Source organism: Prionailurus bengalensis, chromosome C2 (genome assembly GCF_016509475.1).
Source record: "Prionailurus bengalensis isolate Pbe53 chromosome C2, Fcat_Pben_1.1_paternal_pri, whole genome shotgun sequence".
Classification (NCBI taxonomy): Eukaryota; Metazoa; Chordata; class Mammalia; order Carnivora; family Felidae; genus Prionailurus; species Prionailurus bengalensis.
This window is the reverse complement of record NC_057350.1, coordinates 2139833-2158241: the sequence shown is the minus strand read 5'-3', so window position 1 is coordinate 2158241 and position 18409 is coordinate 2139833. Positions and strand designations below refer to the sequence as shown.

General features: G+C 62.6%; 1 protein-coding gene and 2 long non-coding RNA genes across 7 annotated transcripts; 2 read left to right on the top strand and 1 right to left on the bottom strand.

Annotated features, from left to right (window-relative positions):
• Positions 1-1890: 1890 nt before the first annotated feature.
• Positions 1891-18073, bottom strand: CFAP410 (cilia and flagella associated protein 410). 5 transcript variants are annotated; one of them, XM_043593464.1, is made up of 8 exons: positions 17975-18073; positions 17134-17639; positions 11121-11139; positions 9781-9827; positions 7400-7629; positions 6147-6318; positions 5095-5188; positions 1891-3183 (listed from the first exon to the last, which is right to left on the bottom strand). In XM_043593464.1, exons 4-8 carry the CDS (start codon positions 9807-9809, stop codon positions 3052-3054), a joined length of 657 nt encoding a protein of 218 aa, XP_043449399.1. In that variant the 5' UTR covers positions 9810-9827; positions 11121-11139; positions 17134-17639; positions 17975-18073; the 3' UTR covers positions 1891-3051. The 5 variants fall into 5 exon arrangements, with proteins under 5 accessions (XP_043449399.1, XP_043449398.1, XP_043449395.1 ...); XM_043593463.1 differs by lacking the exon at positions 17975-18073 and having other exon boundaries at positions 17134-17967; XM_043593460.1 differs by lacking the exons at positions 17134-17639; positions 17975-18073 and adding an exon at positions 12430-12648.
• On the top strand, positions 12664-15904 carry LOC122491106. Its single transcript, XR_006299279.1, has 2 exons — positions 12664-12861; positions 15395-15904. It is a non-coding gene; the product is annotated as an uncharacterized LOC122491106 (long non-coding RNA).
• On the top strand, positions 12868-13555 carry LOC122491107. The gene is made up of 2 exons (XR_006299280.1): positions 12868-13119; positions 13360-13555. It is a non-coding gene; the product is annotated as an uncharacterized LOC122491107 (long non-coding RNA).
• Positions 18074-18409: the final 336 nt, after the last annotated feature.

Sequence of the window (18409 nt, the reverse complement as noted above, 5' to 3'; positions counted from 1 at the left end):
TGGCACGGAGGCTTGCTCTGCAGCATGACGCGGCACCGGGGTCTCGGGAGGAGAAGCTGAACCTCAGTGACACCACCTGAACTTCTGGGCACCCCCCCACCCCCGCCCCGTTCCTCCTGAGGTCACCGCACAGCGCACTTCTGGTCCCACTGTGGTTGCCTGGGCACCTGCCCTCAGCACCTGCCGAGGCTCAAGAGGAGGGCCTGGGACCCACGGGGTTTTGTGGGGAGCCCCTGGCCTTTGGGCTCACAGGCCACATCCAGGGCTAGGGCCCCTGCTGGTGCCCGCTGTCCCTCCGGCTGCCTGCACCTCCCGACCTTGGCAGGGTGCGTGTGGTCGCTCCCCGGGGAGCGGCAGGCGTGGTTGGGGCCCCTGCCAGGGGACCACACCCTCCTCACCGTGCGGGCCCCAGAGCCTGAGGGCTCCCAGGTGCCCATTGCTGGAGCTGGGGTGCCTCTGGTCTGCTCTGCCTGCCACGAGATTGGGTGGTCCTGGGGCAGGCCAAGGAACGGGTCCCAAGTGTTTAAACCCCTGTCTCAAGAGACCAGGGACAAATTCCTGGGTCCCGGAAACCTCAGTGTGCCTGTGTGTGAATGCCTATGTGTGTGCGTGTGCACGTGCGTGGACGTCTGTGCGTGTGAGTGCACGCGGGTGTACTTAGGCGTGGGGTGGGGACTCCCGGGGGAGACCCTGGCTGTGGCAGACACCCTCCAGGGTACAGCCGCGAGTCCGGTCGGTCCCATGGCCACACCCAGCCCAGACGCCACACTGGCCCAGGCTCTGCTCCCTGCTGACCTCTCCCTTGCCAGCCGCACCCCCCACCCCCCACCTCCCGGCCTCCAAGTGCCAGTGAGGCCTCCCAGTGCACCCAGTGCCCGGCTGGAGGGAGGGAGCCAGAGAGGCTTGGGAGCCCAACTTTCCAGGATGTTTTTGCTACTTTTTCTTGAACGTGCCGTGTCTGGAGACACGTTCTTCTGGGGGTTGCCGCGCAGGCCGCGACTGCGGCCCGGCCCCTGCTGTCCCGTCGGCTCCTCCTGGCAGCCAGGCCCCGGCTCCCCAAGCACAGGGGGGCTCCCTGTCCTGGAGGAAGCCCCCCCAGGCCTGGGTGTCCTGGGGCCATCCCACGTTGGAGGGCAGGCTTCGAAACCCAGACCCGATGGGTTCTGCCCTCCGGCTCAGCTTCGAGGACGCCACGCGTGGGGCCAGCATGACAAGGTGTCAGGTGCAGGGCCCATGTTCCCCGAAGGTGCCAGCAGGGGGTGTGTGGCCTGGCCACAGTGCGCTAACAAATGTGCCCTCTGCACCCAGGGCCAGGGGCTTGCCGCCGTGGGAGGCCCCGCCCAGGGCAGGCGAGAGACTCCTGGGGAGCGCACACCCGAGGCCCTGACAAGTCTGCCTCTGGTTAAGCCAGACACGCACGTGGCTGGGAGGGAGCCCACGGCGGATCCCTCCTGTGGGTCCTGCCGTGCACAGGGGTGGGTGGGGCGGGCACCGCAGGAAGGTCGTGGCGAGCGGGCGGTGGGCCGTGCCTGGGAAGGGGCTGTGGGCAGGCAGCAGGGCTCAGCTGTGGGCTGGAATTCCCTCAGGACTTCTGCTCCCCCCGCCCAAGGAGGCGGTGTTGGTTTCCAGCCACAAACACAGAGGCTTCAACAACCCCGTTTGTGACTCACAGAGGCTCAGGGGCGCGGGCACGGCCTAGCTGGGTCCTTGGCTCAAGGACAGCCGGGACAGATGTCAACCGGGACCACCGGGCTTCAGGCCCTTCTGAGCTGCCTGGTGGGGCGGATTCAAGGTCACTAACCGAGGTCGTGGGCAGGCGGGAAGCTGGTGTGAGCTGCCTGGTGGGCGAGGAAAGGGAAGATGTTCTGGATTTAACAGGACCACCCCAACTGGCTCTAAAAAAGACAACGCTTTATTGAGTGTGACAACCATCCAGACGTACAACAGAAGGCACGCGCGGACCCTGCGGCCCCCCTTCCGGATACCCCCACGTGGCGACCCCTTGCTTCCGCCCCCCAGGTCCCGAGGAGCCACGACACCCGATATCCACCACCCGCCCAGTGTGGCCGGGCCAGTGCGAGCGCGGCCTGCCACGGTCTCCCCGGCAGTCACCCCATCTGGGTTCTCGCACACAGTGGGTGAAGTCCCACCCCTTCGCTTACAGGGCGACACAGACACTAACGGGAGCCAGGGCGGAGGGAACCCCCCTCTCCGGTCCCGCCGTTTCAGCACCAGTAAGACTAATGGCTCAGAGGCCACGCTCCTCCCCGGCCCCCGGAGCTGCTGGGGGGCAGGAGGAAGGGCCCCGGGCTGCAACACTACCACTCGGGGCCTGTGCACCACGGCAAGGCCTGTGGCTCTGCCCACGGGAGAACACGTTTTAGATGGGGTTTCCGGGCATCCTCCCCGGCCCCGCTGCCTGTCCTATGGCTGTACCTGAGTCTCCAGACAGGAGCGCGGGCCTGCCCACCCCTGGCCTCCCCCCGCACGGCGTACAAGACCCCTGCACCCTGCCAAACACGTGGGCAGCGGTGGGCACGGCCGCGTGGGTCTGCCGAGGCTGAGGCGGAGCCCGGAGCCGCTGCTGCTTCGAGGACGGCACCATCCTGGGCGGAATCTACCCCCGACCCGGTGGGAGAGCCGACAGGGGAAATGCACGTGCACGTGGCCCTTAGCTTCAAAACAACGTCAAGGCTACGTCCGCCTCCTAGGAAACGTCTGCTTCCAGACTGGACTTGGGGAAGATGTTTATTAGGGACAGTGGCTGCAACGCCACCTGAGAAGAGGTGAGGTGAGGCGAGGCGAGGTGAGGCAGGCGGCACACGCCTGGGCCCCGCACGGCAGAGCGAGCCCGGCGCAGTGCCCGGCGCCCTTCCCGCCTTCTATACCCGGGGCGTGGCCTTCCCAGGCGGGGCTGAGCTTCTGGGGACACAGCCCGCATGCGGACACTCAGGATGCAGTGGAGGCCGTGGCTGTGGACCCCACACCTCCCAGATGCTGGGGCACAGGGTCCTGGGAGGAAGGCCTGGCGGCTCGGGTCCCGGCTGACCGTCATTCCACGTCCTCTTGCGGCTCCTGCTTGTGCAGAGCCTGGAGCCGGCTGACCACGGTCTGGTGCACGGCCTCCAGCCCCTCGGCGTCCAGCTCCCGCAGCAGCAGCAGGATGGCGGTCAGGACATTGTTCTGGGGGCACAGAGTCGCTGGCTGAGGGCCAGGCCGGGCACGGCTAGGCTGCCCCCACCCTGATGTGCACGTCCCGGGTGAACAGCCTTCCAGACAGGAGACACCGGGCAGGCCCTCAGGCAGACAGAGCTGTGGCCGCCTGCGGGCACTGCCCAGAGAGGCTAAGCGGCCAGCCCTCAGTCACACAGCGAGCCAGGCAGCCGGAGGCAGAAGGGAGCTGAGTGGCCCGGGACGGCGATCAGTAACGTGTGACCAGACACGTGTGCTCAGGTGTGCCATGCGTGTGCACACGTGCACCCACAACACACGCATGGCACACGTGAGCACACGTGCACCCACAACAGGTTTCTGTCTGCACTTGAGCAAGAAAGGATTTTGCACGTGAGGACTCCAGCTCGTTCTTCTTGTGGGGTGACAGGAGAGTCATGTGTGAGCAAAGGGACGTGCTCAGAGGGTCACCGGGCTGAGCCACAGAGCCCCTGCGCTGGCTGAGACACAGAGTCCCTGCGCGCACCAGAGCGCTGACCCGTGGCCTCAGCAACGCTCGGGTGTCCCGCTCCACCCCCGTCTCCCTACATCTCCAGGCTCCCCCTGGCCTTCTGCACTTAGGCTTGCAGGACACCCCCCTGCCCACCCCTGGGGGAGGGAGGAGCCATGGTCCAGGTCCACGTTCACAGCAGAACCAGGGCCTCCTTCTTTCCCGTCCCCAGAAGTTGCTTTGGTGACTCTGAGTCTGCTTTTGTGGAGGGCACTGAGCTGGGTCAGTGTTTAGTCTCGGGGCTCCCCCCGCCCCCCCCCCACAGTGCCCTCCAGAGGCCTGGGCCTGCCCGCAGGGCCTGCCCTGCCCCGGGGCTGCGTACGGGGGGGGGCTCCTCCTGAAAGGTGTCAGAGAAGCTTGCACAGACTGCTGAGCTGACCCCACGCACACACCCTGCGCGGGACCGTCAGCTGTGCAGGGTGTGGTCCCCAGGCCCCGGGGGCAGCTGCCAAGACTGGCATTCAGTCTGCGGTCACTTCTGTCGGCGGCTCTGGGGGGACGCTTCTCCCGGAGGGTGGGTCGGCCCCTCCCCGGCACAGGGCCTCGGTCCCTCTCCCTCTGTGCCCCCCACAAGCTTGACAAGTTCCTCGAGGGGGTGCTGGCAGCCCCCGCCCCCCGACTGTGGAGCCTTTGCCTCGTGGGCCCGCACCAGTCCCATGGCTCTGCTCAGGCAGCACCCTCCCACGTGACCAGGTGGCGGGGTCCCCACTGGGCCAAGCTAATGGCGGTAACCCTGTCCTCCTGGCCAATGACGGCTTCCACTGGGGACGTAAGCAGTTCCAGCTGATGAAGCCGGGCCTGCTGGCTGGGGGTACACGCGACAGCTGCTCTTTACCAATGAGGGGACACACACGGGAAGAAACGGTGTGAGCCTGGATCGGAGGGCCAGCCCTGTGACCAGCAGGGGAACAAGCCCCAGCACGAGCCAGAACGACACAGGAGGTAGACAGACACTTGGAAAGGGCCGGGGTCTCTGACCGAGCTGCCCACATAACCGACTTCTTGTCAACAACCCATTACTCCTCCCAGGGATGAGGACCGTGTCCACCTGCAGGCGGGAGGCCCCCCAGCAGCGAACCCCTACAGCTTTCGTGCCACCGCAGCAGCCGCCCCGCCCCCAGGCCAGAGCCAGGGCTCTCCTGCAGCTGTTGCGGCGGGGGGGGGGGGGGGGGGGGGTCTCCTCTCTCTCTAGGCCGGCTCCTTCCCACTGACTGAGCTTAGAGCCAGCGTCCCGCCCTCTGGGGCCTGGCTCGGTGTCCCTGGGTGTCTCCAGCCCATCCAACCATCCCCCCACCCCGCCGCCCCCACTCTCCACATCCTGGGCAGAGGGAAGGGGCAGCCACCTCCAGCCAGGCTGTCTCTGTCACACTTACCCTGTTCCTGCGACCGCTCACGGCTTCCCTCTGTGAGAAGGAGGGGAACGGGTCCCGGGAAGGGGGCTTCGGGCTGAGCTGGCCCTGGACGCTGCAGGTGGGAGAGAGAGCACAGGGTGTGTGAGCCTGACCTGCTCGGGGCCCCATGTCAAACCCTCCGGAGGCTGAGCGCAGCGAGGGAGGCAGACTGCCACTCTGTGATGTTTCTGGGGGACAGGGTGGGGGAGGGGCGGGGGGATGGGAGGGGACAGAGCAGGGTAGGGGCAGGGGGGTGGGGTGGGGGGGACAGGGCAGGGGAAGGGCAGGGGGACTGGGGGGATGGGGTGGGGAAGGGGCAGGGGGACGGTGGGTCTACCCTCCACAACCCCCCGCCAGAGACAACTTTGCTGCGCCTGGGCTCCCACCGGGGCTGGGGCTCTGAACACACAAAGCTAACGCAGAGCAGGGGCTGCAAAGCCCGCCCCCAAGGTGGCGTCCATATGGCCTCGCACGCGGGGCAAACGGAACAGGTGGCTTTGCCGTCACCTGGACTCAGCCCGACAGCCTCACTGGGAGCAACGGTTTCTACAACATTCCCCATGTGCGGTTTATGCTCAGAAACACCCACGACAGTGCAACCCGCCCCCCAAGGCCACGTCAGCCGTGTCAGCCGTGTCGGCAGTGCTGTGGCCCAGAGGGCCCTCCCTCGGGGCACACGCCCCTCCCATCCCCTCCCCCGTGGCAGCTCAGCAGGCCACGGTCACAGCCACGTGACTTTCCCTCAGGTTCTGCAGTGCTGGGCCCAGCAACGCTCCCGTGCCCGCCGGTCCGCTCTACCCGCCCCCACCTTGGGGCTGCTCCACTGCCAGGGCTGGTCCAGACCCACACAGGCCCCAGGCCCTGAGCCTTGCGACACACAGCAGAAAGCCGGCTGGGATGGGGAGCACCCGGGATGGGGAAGAACCACCCTGGGGGGTTCCCTTCCCTCACTCCCCAGTCATGCAGGCCTGGGAAAGGCCCACTGACCCCACAGCAGGACCCCAGGGACAGGCCTGCCGTCCCTCCGGCCTCACCTGGCCTCCTCCTCGCCACAGCTGAGCGCGTCCCGCTGGGTCTCGGCGGCGGTGTTCAGGGCGCTCAGGCCGTAGGACAGCTCGGTTCGGCCGTTCCCTGCTCCCTCTCCGCCGGGGGCCGTGACCTCCTCTCCCTCCAGCAATGCTCGGGACAGCTCCTCCTCGGTCACCGCTTCAGATGACGGGAAGGGAGCAGAAGCATCAGTGCGGACCCTCCCTCCCCCCCGCCCCCAAGCCCCCTGGACCACAGCATTCGGCTCTGCTTTAGACAAGAGGCATGCCTGTCCGCCCCACTGGCCAGCTCAACAGCACGGTGGGGTCGTGCCTGTCACACCCTGACCCTGGCATGTGCCGGATGAGAGCCTGAACTTCAGCAGTTCTGCAAGTACTCATAAGAAGTGAGGGGCGCCTGGGTGGCTGTCGGTTAAGCGTCCGACTTCAGCTCAGGTCATGATCTCACAGTTCGTGAGTTCAAGCCCCATATTCGGCTCTGTGCTGACAGCTCAGAGCCTGGAGCCTGCTTCGGATTCTGTGTCTCCCTCTCTCTCTGACTGTCCCCTGCTCATGCTCTGTCTCTCTCTGTCTCAAAAATAAATAAAACATCAAAAAAAAAAAAAAAGAAGTGAAATTAAGGTACACTTTAAAAAGGAACAGAGTGCACAACATTTAGTCCGTTTCACTCACACGCGGCTTAATTTCCCGGAGTCAACGTATATGAAAACTGCTCACCCGGGGGAACAGAACTGCACACGTGGGGAGGGCCAGGGACCGGCACGGCCATTACAGTGGACCCCAGGAAACAGGCACGGGCCCCGGACAACGGGTGTGGCGCAGACCCGGGCTGCAGGGAGGCGCCCTCCCGCCTCCAACAGGAAAACCAGGGGACCCGGTGCTTGGAGGGCAAGGGTCCCCTCTGCCTGCAGGGACGCTGCCAGCCCTCCCGGACCCTCGACGCGCTCGCCAGGGCGCTCAGGGAAGTGCAGCAGTGCATTCTGACAATAAAAGGGCAGCGGAAACAACTCTGCTCTGACAGTGGGGCCGGTGGGCAGCGTGGGGCCCGTGGGCAGCGTGGGGCCGTGCCCGGGGCCCCTCGCCCCACTCACGCTTGCAAAGTGAGGAGTGCAAACCTGGGGGCTCCCCCCAAGAGACCATGGTGGGGGGTGGGGTACACCTGCCAGGTCCACAAGGATCAGCAACACTTGGGAAGGGCGGGGGAGGGGAGGGGCCCCCGTCGGGGCGGCGCGGACACCTACTCTGGTTGTCCAGCTTCTGCAGGTGCGGCAGGTTACGCAGGACGGTCATGCGGTAGAGGTGTGGGTCGGGCCCGCAGCACGGGTTCTCCGCCAGCCACAGCACGCGCAGGCGCGGCAGGCCCTTCAGGTAGTAGAGCTCCGCCAGGCTGGGGATGCGGTTCCTCCGCAGGTACAGCTCACTCAGCTGCTGGCACCGGCTCACGGGCTCCAGGGTGGACACGCTGTTGACGCTGCACGGGGACAGCACGGTGTCAGCTGTAAGGCCCGCGCCCATCCGCCCTCCCCAGGGAAGCTGATCGAAGCTGGGAGGCACGAGTCACGTTCAACGAGGTGCCCGGGGCGAGGAGAAAGCGTCAGGAGTACGGGCAGCAGTGAGCAACCCCCAACTCGGTGAGTTGTTAGGCTCACCGAGTCAATGGGGAGGTAGGAGGGCCCACTCTCCCTCACAGGACAGGAAACAGGCCTCCAAGGGACCGTCTCCGTGCCCCAAAGCAGGCAGCAGCCAGCAGAACCCACAGCAAATACAAGGAAGCCCTACCCTACACACGCTGGGCACCGAACTTCTGAGCCCCGACTTGAGCAGCAGGGTATATGGGTTTACATTTTCCGCAGAGATGTGAGCACATCACAGACAGAAGGTCGCCCAGGCATCTAGGCAGAGACTCTACGGTCTAAACGGACACAAGCAGAAAGCTCGCACCTCCACAAAAGCAAACGGACCATGAACACATGCTCACACAGTGTCCAGCTGAGCTCAGAGCCCAGCGTCCTCGTGGGCCTGGTGGGAGCTCCTCCTCCACAGCTTTGGGGACGCTGCTGCTCCCTGCAGAGCCGGAGGGCACGGGTGCGGCCACTCCAAGAGACCCTGCCCGACGAGACCTATCTAGAACATTCTCTCTGGAGTCTGTATCTGCGTTGGCAGCGATGTCCTGATTCTTCCAGGGACACCCCTGCAATTCTGAACACTCACTGACTGCAGTTACCAGCGCTCAAGGTGTGCGGGAGCTGCCCAAGGCACAGGCAGGGGTGCGGTGGGACCCGAGGCTACACGCTGGCCCGGTCCTCCTCGTCGACCACCGGGCTATCTGTGGTTGGACTGAATGTCTGTGCCCCCCAAACTCATACGTTGAAACCTACCCCCCAAGGTGCCGGTGTTTGGAGGTGGCTGGGTCAGAGGAGCCCTCACAACGGGACCTTAGGAAAGAGACCCCCGAGCTCCCAAGCTCCCGGCCCCACCTGAGGACCCAGCGAGAAAATGGCGTGTGAACCGGAAAACAAGTCTCACCGGACACTGAAAATCCAACACCCTCATCTTGGACTTGCGGCTCCAGAATGGACTGAGACAGGCCTTGTACACACGAGGTCTAAGACCGTAGGGAAATGACCACACCTCACCAAAGACCGGCACCCTGTGTTCACAAGGCAATTTACACCCAGTCCCAGTGCCGCCAGATACCCAGGCCCTGGAACCTGGGCTCAGTCAACAACCCCAGGGCCTTGTCCTTTCTCAGAGCCGTCCACAGGGCGCTCAGAGAGGCCCAGCGACCTGCCCCAAACCACTCCAGGCACGGCAGAGCCGGGGTTCAAGCCACGCCTACCTCCAGGTTTCCTGCTACTTGGGGGAATGGAAGGCAATATATTTATTTGTCAGGTAAGGCTTCCTGGGGTGTGGGCTCAAACCTCGGCTTCACTGATACGAGGCAGTGACAGTGACAGCTGGTGTGTGCGCACTGGCTCAGCGCTGCAGCCCCTCCTCACTGCCCCCAAGGGGCAGGCGCTGGTATTATTCCCATATTACAGATAGGGAAACTGAGGCCCAGGGACCTGAGCCTTGCCCGACGTGGGAGGGCCGGCATCTGGCAAGCGGTGATGACTCACGGGCTCTCTCCAAACAGCCCAGCTGCCAGAAGTCCCGGCAGCACCTGGTTCAGCCACGGATTCCCTAGTCTGTTAAGATGCCAAGGTCTCCGGAAGAGGTGGCTATGATCGGTCAGAGGCCGTGTTTTGCGGGGACACTGGTGGAGCTCCTGGCAGCTCCGGAACCAGAGGGCAGAAATGGTGGGGGTGCTGGAGGCCGACGTGGCCACCTCGAGGGCAGCTGCTCATCACGTGGGGGTTGCACCCACTGAGCATGGTGAGGCTGGGCACAGATGCAGCGGGGCGTGCTCGAGGGGACGGCCGGGGACCCTCATAAGGAGGCAGAGCTCAGGGGGGCTGAGGCACAGCCAGGCCTTGTGCCGCCGACCCTGCTCCGCGCACAGAAGCTCCCCACCCCCACGCCCCCAGACAGACTCTTATTGGGAGCTTTCAGATTATCTGAGGGGATCTGAGCCTTCTCCTTTTGAGCCCCGTGACTCAGAGCACAGCAGGCGTTTAGGTACCTGAGGGTGATCACTTCCAGGCTGGGCATTTCCCGGCAGATCGAGACCTAGGAAGGAAAGGAATGTGATGGCAGACACCGCCAGGCGCTCTCTCCACGGGCCCGGCACAGGGACGGGGTGGCACCACAGACAGCCCCATCTCAGCCCTCCGCGCCTACGCGGGGCAGCCGCTGGCCTCATGGGGGCTGACACGACACGTGACAGCAGGCAGGCTCCGCACGACACTCCGCTTTGCACCCAGACACTCCCTCAACATGAAGAAGCACGCGCTCTCTCTAGGACTTTGGAGAGCATCGCCGCTATCAGAGGCTGCCAGAATCCCTGAGATGCCCGCAGAAGACATCAGGGGCGGGGACCTCAATGGCCCCTGCGTAGACAGAGAACCTTTCTTTTGCTGTCCCTGAGGCACGGGGAGAAGGCTTGGCCAACGGAGCTGGGGCAAAAGGGAGACAGGATTGGAACTGGACCTCACACCACATTAATACTGTTGATTCAGGGAAAAGACCAATGGGGCGCTTGGCTGGGTCCATAAAGTCAGCCTGGAAGGCCGATGGGGGGTACAGCCCCCACAAACGTCTGTGATGCCACGTGCCAGGCGTGGAGCCAGATGAGGCCCTTGACCTCCAGAGGCTCACGGTTGGCTCAGAGTGCTTTACATGTGCAATGGGTTTGTTTTCTGCTACAGTGGCATTTTTGGGTTTTAGGGGTTTTTGGGGGCTGCTGAATATGCAGCATTTCAGCTATAGCAGGAGGTGGAATCAGCTTTTCTGGATAGCCCAGTGTCTCAGCAGCACTTCTGACTGTTTTCAAGGAAAGGGACGGTTCACGTTACAAAAGTGAGAAAGAAACCACAGGTACACAATCCGTGTGTAAGTCCGGGACGTTCACTCTCGGAGAGGGAGAAGGCAAGACCGTTCACAGACCCAGAGCTCAGCTCGGGGCACTGCCCCCGCCCACCCCAGGTGCCCATCTCTTCCCGCCACGGCCCGGGGGGTGGGGGTGGGGGTGGGGGTGGGGAGCAGAATGCTGGATCTGACCAAGAACAGGGCCAAAACGGGCAACTCCTCAGTGACCCAAAGCCTTCCCCCTCCCCTGGGAGACCTGGGACATGAAGCCTTTCATCGACTAAATACTGAAAGGAACTTCAGAATAAAGCTGGGCACTTGGGGGTATGTTTTTCATTAGTCATTCTATATTCCAAGCACTGCTAAATGAACAAAGTACCAGATTAGGGGCTGAATTGAATGTGTGCGGTTCTGTAAATTTAACAGTTCTCTTGAGGGACAGGTGACACCTTTGGGGACCAGGGGGCATCTGGAGATGATCAGCAGAATACTTACATCTGTGAGGCGGCTGCCCCTATGGAGAGAGAAGACATACTTTAATTCTGTTAAAGCTGAGTAACAAAACAAATAGACACAAATTAGTGACAAATGTCTACAAACTAAAATTCTATAATTCCAATGATAAAGTGAGGGAAATCTTGCCCAGATGACTCACAAAGGTGTCGAAAGTTGTCACACGACTGAAAACTGTTTATGTCTGGTGCCTGAGGGGTGCTTCTCAGACTGAGGAGCCGGAGGGCTGCCCCACTTGGAGGGCACAAAGACCCACTCACCCTCCAGGCTGCCGCAAGGCAGGACCACTTCCCTCACTGATGTAAGCAGACAAGCAAGTCCTTGTAACAGGCCACGTTCAAAGGCTGAACACGCAGCTTATGAGACCAACACTAGAGAGCCTGAAATAGGGCCCTTGTCTCTCCCCGCTCTGGGGAAGCATGGCCACCCCACGCAAGACAAAGAAGCGTATTGTTGAGAACAAACGGCAGAGCCAAATGTCAGAAGTGCCAGGGCAGAGGGAAAGGCTTTTTAATGCACAGGCAGAGCCCACTTCGGTCAATCTGCCCACACTTCCTGCGAGGCCGGTCTGCCCCTGGCTGGGCTCCCCACGCCCCACCTGAACTGTCCAGTGTACAGGGGTGCGTGAAGCCTTGCTTTGAGTCCCCAGTGAACACCTGTAGACCTTCCCAGAGTTCATGGAGTGCTTCTGGTCCTTCCTCAGCCCAGCCAGACCTGGTCACCCCCCAGACAGGGAGTCACCTGGGGACAGCCCCTCCCCAACAGGGCCCAGTTACAAGAATGTTTATGGATTCCTTACTTGGGAGTCTCAGCTCTCTCTCTTTCCCACTAGAAATGGTGTTAATCACCTCGATCCCCCACCCGATTAGTAGACCTGGCTCCCAGTGGCTGGCAATGTCAGAAATCAGACCCTTCCAGAGGGGACCCGTTTGCCCCATCTACCCGTTTGTCCATTGCATTGGACCCAATGCCATCTAGAGGGCTGACAAAGAGACTTCGCGGTAATGCCAATTGTCTCAATGAGTGCATGTTTGGGGCCTGGGTCTGAAGCACCACCACTCCGCGGGGGCAAAGATTCTGGAATGATCCTTGCCAAAGGCCACCTGGGCTGGTGGCAGCACTTCCTGCATGCTGGGCGGGCGGGCCCTGGCACTTGCTCTCCTCCGTCCCGAACCCTTTTCTGGCCGCTCCGCAGGCCCTTCCCGCCCCCCGCCCAGAGCCCAGGTGCCGGGCGGGGGTGCTGGGCAGCCGGAAGGACGTGAGGGGACGGCCCCGGGCTCTGGGCCCTCACCAGCAGTTGAGCTTCCGCACGCTGTGCAGCTCCGAGGCCTTGGCCCGGGACAGGACCATCTTCCGAGTCAGCTTCATGGTGGAGGGCCTCCCGGAACCCGCCCCCGGCCCCCGGCCCCCGGCCCCCGGCCCGGCCCTGCCCTGGACCAGCCGCCCGCTAGCCACGGGTTCCCGGCTCCATGGCGGCCTGTCTCCAGGGGGCGGGGCCCGCGTCGTCAGGGGCGGGCCCTGCGAGCCCATTGGCCATTCCTTGAGGGGCGAAGCGGCGCGAGCGAGGTGGGGCCGCCCGGGCAAGCGCTCAACGCGTTGGTTCGGCCCTCGCCTGCCCCGCCCCGCCCCTCCGGCTGCGCGCGTCCAGGCCTGCGCGTGCGCGGCGTGGGGGGACGGGGGACTGAGAAGTGTCTGCTTCTGACGTAATTCTGCTGCGACCCAGGTGAGGCCCCTCGTCGGGACAGACCCGCGATACCGAGTCACCGAGCACCGAGCAGCGAGGCCCCCAGCTCCGAGTCTTCGAGCCCTGAGATCCTGAACCGCCCCAGCCCCGAGCCTTCTAGCTCTTGAGCCCCCGAGCTCGGAGCCTGGAACGTAGACGTGACAGTGTCTTGACTCCCTGAATAACGGAGATTTACACTGTTCAGATAAGAAGCCAGCCCTAGGCCAGGGTGGATTCCCTTTCCCCTTGAGCATAAAGGTACCCCCCCACCCCGTATTAGGCGTTTCAGAAGCCAGAGGCGCAGCTTACGTTGACTGTCTTTGGGATCTCAGAGCTGTTGAAGGTGACAGGACCCAGCTTTAGTCATCCTCCTCTGTCCCCTTTTCCACTGGCCCCCCTGTTCTGCCTTTGGCCTGCCCGGCCCATCGGCAGAGCCTGCTAAGTCGCTCCACCCCTGATGTCTGTTCGCGCTCACTGTCTGATCCGGTTCTCCTGCAGGTGGTATCTGATCCTCTCCGCCTGCCTTTAGCAAGACCCCCGACCCGCGATGTCTCAGTACTTTTCCGTCCCCTGGGTCCCCCCCCCCCCATGCTGACCTTGGCTGTAAACCCCATTTGTCTTTGTATTTGGAGTTGAGGCCAGCCTCTCTCCCCTATTCCAATAGCCTTGAATAAAGTCTTCCTTACTGTTTTAAGAAGTGTCAGAATAACTTTTTCTTGAGCGGAGGTCAGAGACTGCTTTCCCAGGACGTCACAGCAACCTCTGAAGCCCAGGGCCCCTGAGACTGGTGGAGGGCCTGCCCGTACCAGGGGCCTACTGCGCGACAGGAGGGGGAGACGCCGTGGGAGAGAGTAGACTTCCCATGGGGTCTCCCGTCCCTCTCAGCCCTGCTGCTTGTATCACAAAGACGACATAGGGATTTTACAAAGAGGAAAGTCTGCCCATGGAAGTTGAGCAATTATTGCTGTTCTGTGGGGTTTGTCCACGTGCTGTGTTTTGCTGGGCCACGGGGTGCCGTGAGCAGTTTATCGGTCAGATTCTTGCCCTGAGGCCTCTCATCAGTGCATGGGTGAGGTGGCCCCCCCAAAATGGTGTGTGAGCCTCCTCAGGCAACAGAGAGCAGTGCTGTTCTTTGAGGAGGAAGGAAGCCCGTAAATAGTGCCAGTCGGAGCTCTCAGACGGACCATGGGTCTAGCATCAGGCTCTGGCGACCTGTCCAGGTCTCAGGGCAGGACAGGAGTGCAGCCTCACTGAGAGTGGCAGGAAGAGTCCAAGAAGCCCAGGCTGTGCAAGCTTGCAGAGGCCTTCTGGCTGTCCCAACTTGGGAGCCGCATCAGGTGACAGGAGAGTCTGCCCAAGGTGTGGGTGACCTGCCACCAGCAGATGGAAGCCAACATCTGCAGAAGCTAGTCCTGGGGAAGGCGGAACAGGCAGGGCACGGTGTGCTGTGGCCGTGGGCCGGGGACATGTGGGAAGGGGGCTTTGCAGTTGCTGGCCCTGCTTGTCCCCACCTGGCTGAGATGGCCTCTCCTCCTCCTACCAGGACTGGTGTGGTCCAGGTACAAGAACCAGACCAGGTGGGGCATGAGCCACGCCAGGGAGGCTGTGGGACAGGCCCCAGCTCTCGGCAACAGGGCTGCACCTGGGAGGCTCTGTGTAGGCGATGGCGGTGACAGGGGAAGGTGTGAGGACCCTGCAGGTCTGCCTGGAGTAGGTCGACCCTCAGGTTCAGGGTGTGTGGATTTCCCTGTACTAACCACTGGGGAACAGGAACCACTGGGCCCTGAGTCCAGGCGGCCTGGGCCTCTGGGAAGTTGAGGATGGGCCCCTGTCAGGCACCCACACAGAGGGGAGGAGGAGACAGGTGTGCTTACGGCCCTCTGGCCTCTGGGGGCCTCTGCAGCCCCTGCTGGCTGTGTGGCTGTTCAAGAGGGTGGCTGGGGTGTGAACCGGTTGAAGGTCCTGGTGACTCAGGTGACTCTTGTAAAGTGAGGATTCTGTGCCTGCTTAAGTAGAAGTGTGTCGGTTTGGATGGGTCCCTGTGCATCCCCAGAACTCCCTTCCCCGTGTAGCTCCGACGAGAGATTTGCATGCCCTTTGGAAGGTGGAAGACAGCAGGTGGAAGGCCGTCCCGGGCAGAGATGGGGAGAGATGGATGGACTCAGAAGGGTGGGGTGGGGGTGGGGGCCCAAGGTCTTCCCTGAAGTCTGTTCTCTTCTTGCCGACAGTGGCCTTACCTGCCGCCAGCAGGTCTTGTTGCTGCAAACTCACGGTGGCAGAGCTCTGAGGAGGCCACCGCCGTCCACAGACCTCTCCACAGCCCCCCTCGTGGTCCTGCTTCCAGAGCTGGCCACGCCGAGCTCCCCAGCTCCCCTGCAAGCTCGCTCCTGTGCATCTGCCCCCCTGCCCTGGGAGAACTGCTTCTCGCTCCCCCTTCTCCAGTTTCTCCCGGACTTCTGTGTCCCCAGCTCCTTCCCGCTACTGTGTAAAGATGAGCGCCTGTAACACATCTCCTATTTTGCCGTGTTCCCAGGGCTCCTGCTTCCTGGAATGAACCCTGACACAGGCAGAAATGCAGCACCAATTTGCTTAAACCAAAACGGAAACACCGGTTCCCGTCGTCAAGAAGCCAAGGGCAGTGGCTTCAAGTGTGGCTGGATCCAGGGCCTCGGTCTTCGTTATTGGGGCCCGGCCTCTACTCCCGCTCCCAGCTTACACTCGCCCGCATCAGATGCTGTCTGCCCTCTGCTTCAGGCCTGCACCGTGGCTGCTTGAGTCCAGCAGAAAGCAAGCTTTTCCCAGTGACTCAAGTGCCTGTTTGGGGACTGGCCTGGCATCAGTCCTATGCACCCCGAATCCGGCTCTGTGGCTGGCTGTGCAAAGCCCGGGTTTCCGGCCTGAGCCACATGCCCAAGGTGGATGATGGGAGTGAGGGAGGGGAAGTGACCCAGAGGAACATCAGAGAAGAAGGGAACCCGCTGCTTCAGACTGGCGGTTGCTGTGGGAGAGGTGACAGCCCGAACATGCCTTGTCTTCTGCCCCCACCACGTTCTCTCCTTGTGTCCCCTGCACACACTTCCTTATTCCAAGGGAACTTCCCTCTCCCAGCGGTCACTCTGGGGCTCTGCTCACTGGATTCCCACGTGGCCCTGGCTACTGTAGGACAGTGTCCTTCCCTCACTTCTAGCCCAGCTGAATCACGAGCTTCATTTCTGCCAGCACCACATCCCAGAGACCCGCGTGGCTTCCCCGAACTCCTGTGAGCTTCTGGAAGCTACACCCCCAGCGTCTCCTCCTTGTGGCTCCTTGAAGCCCCCGGGTTGGAGGGGGAGTGGGAGGGGCCAGGTGGCCTCCAGGCCGGGAGGCATGGTCCTCCCTCTGCTGGGGTCCTGGCCCCTGTGCAGTCTGGGAGATAGCACTGCTCCAGCAGGCGTGACAGGGACCCAGGGACAGGGCCTGCTCTCCTCTCAGGACCCTGGACGGGCTGACCACTCCGCCTTCATCCCCAGGGGGCTGCCCCACAGCAGGTGGGGACTGAGGAAAGTTCGGGGTGTTTGGGCTGGACGGTGGCAGAGAAGAAGGTCCTGGGGTGGAGAGGGAGGAACCTCCTCCAGGTGTGAGCTCTGCTTCTCCGATGGCAGCAGAAACTGTCAGTAGCCAGCAAGGTCACGCCAGGGTGGACCGTCCCCAGACCTGCCTACCTTCCTCCTGCCTGGTTTTCCTCTGGGGACTCGGCCTCCGTGTGTTTTAGCCACTCTGCCTCCGGTTCTGCCTCCGCTCTCAGCTGAGACCCTCCCGGGCACGGCCCCCGGCCTATCACTGCTGGGGTACAAAGGCGGGCCCTGTGGCTCTGGGTGCACAGCTGGAGGGCCACCCGGCCTCAGAGCTCCCTGGGGCTCCTGGGAGAGCACCGGACTCGGGCGGCCTGGAGCCGCTGGCCCGTCTCCCCGAGCCGGCTGTCCAGGGCTCCCTGAGGCCTCGCCTGCCAGCGTGGGGCCAGCTGTCTCTCACACCCAGGAATACCCTTGAGGGCAACAACCACTGCCTGCTCCCTCCATGCTGTGCCTGGTGGGGGACTCCACGCTGGGCCTGCTGGCGATCGTGTTCTGACCACGCGGGGCCGGGGGTGACTGGGACTTGCCCCAGCTTCTCCCCTAGCTTCCCTTCTCTCTACCCACCCCTACCCCAACCTCCAAACCCTTTGGTTATCTGGTTATCCGCAGCTATGTAACAATGGCTCCAAACCTAGCAGCTGACGGCGGGAGACATTACCTCTTCACGGTGCCTGAGGGGCGGGAATCTGGGAGCCGTGGGGCTGCTGGCCTGGTCTGGGGCCTCTCGTGGGGTCAGGCTGTGGGCCCGGGGCCGGGGGCTGGGGACCAGGGCTGCCGTCTCTGGAGACCTGAGTGGGGTCCGGGCTCGTTCACGCGGCTTGTGTGAGAAGAGTAGCCTGCATGTGTTCATTTAACACAGTGTCCTGAGAGGTTGTTTGGGCCTCGGGGTCCTTCCCAGCTCTGTCCCCATATCTGTTGCTTGGAAACGCGCTGCCTGCTATGGCTGTCGGGAAGGCACGTGGTGCAGGGCATTGGCCCCTGCGCCGATTTGCTCCCTCGTCACCATCACATCTCAACCGTCCTTTCTGAGAGGTCATTCCCAGAATGCAGATGATCTGTCAACCTCAGGCATGAAGGCATGAAGGGACGATGGTGTCCCCAGCATGAAGCCCACTTCTCTTGGTGCTCTGTCCGGACCAGGGCTCTGCAAGCCACAGCCACTGCCTGTTTTTGTAAATAAAGTTTTATTGGCACACAGCCACACCCATCCATGTACCTGTGGCTGATGGCTGCTTCCTGGCTGCAGGGGGCTGAGTAGTTAAAACGGAGCCCCTGGGCCTGCGGATCCTGAAGCGTTACCAGTGGCCCTTAGAGAAGCCGTTGCAGCCCCGCCCTAGACTCTGGCCGTGTTGTCGCCCCACGCCCTGGACCCACCCCAGCAGCCAGCTTCTCTGCTCCCGTGGATTATTCACGGCCGGCCACAGCATGCCCATGCCACGTGGCCAGACTGCTCTCTTTTTCACTGACTGAGTTTTCTTTTCGCTGCCAGAACTTTTTACCTTGGCCGTGTTGTCCACGCCGTGAAAACGTCCTCCGCGTTTCCTTTCGCTGGATGTGAGCCAAGTCGCAATCAAAGTCAGGACTGCTGCGTTCCTGCTTTATGGCCAAACGCCTCTTTATTTTTATGGGATGGGATGTTTCATAATTGCTCTTGCAACGGCGTCCTGGCAGATGCAACGTGGCCTTCTTGTGAAATGTGTGGTTTTTTCTGGAAGGGAAGGAGCCACAGGGGCGACATGAGCGCTGATGTTTGGTCAGCAGCCTGTTTCACGTACTGCTTCCCCTTCACCGACGTTCCCACAGAGGCCCTGGGATACTCGGAAGCCAAAGTCAGACCGCCCGTGCCTGCCCCCCCAGAGCTCTGCGTGATTGCTGTCTCTTGAAATATTAACTGATCCTCCGCCGTGTGCTTTCAGTCAGTGGAATGGCTCTCA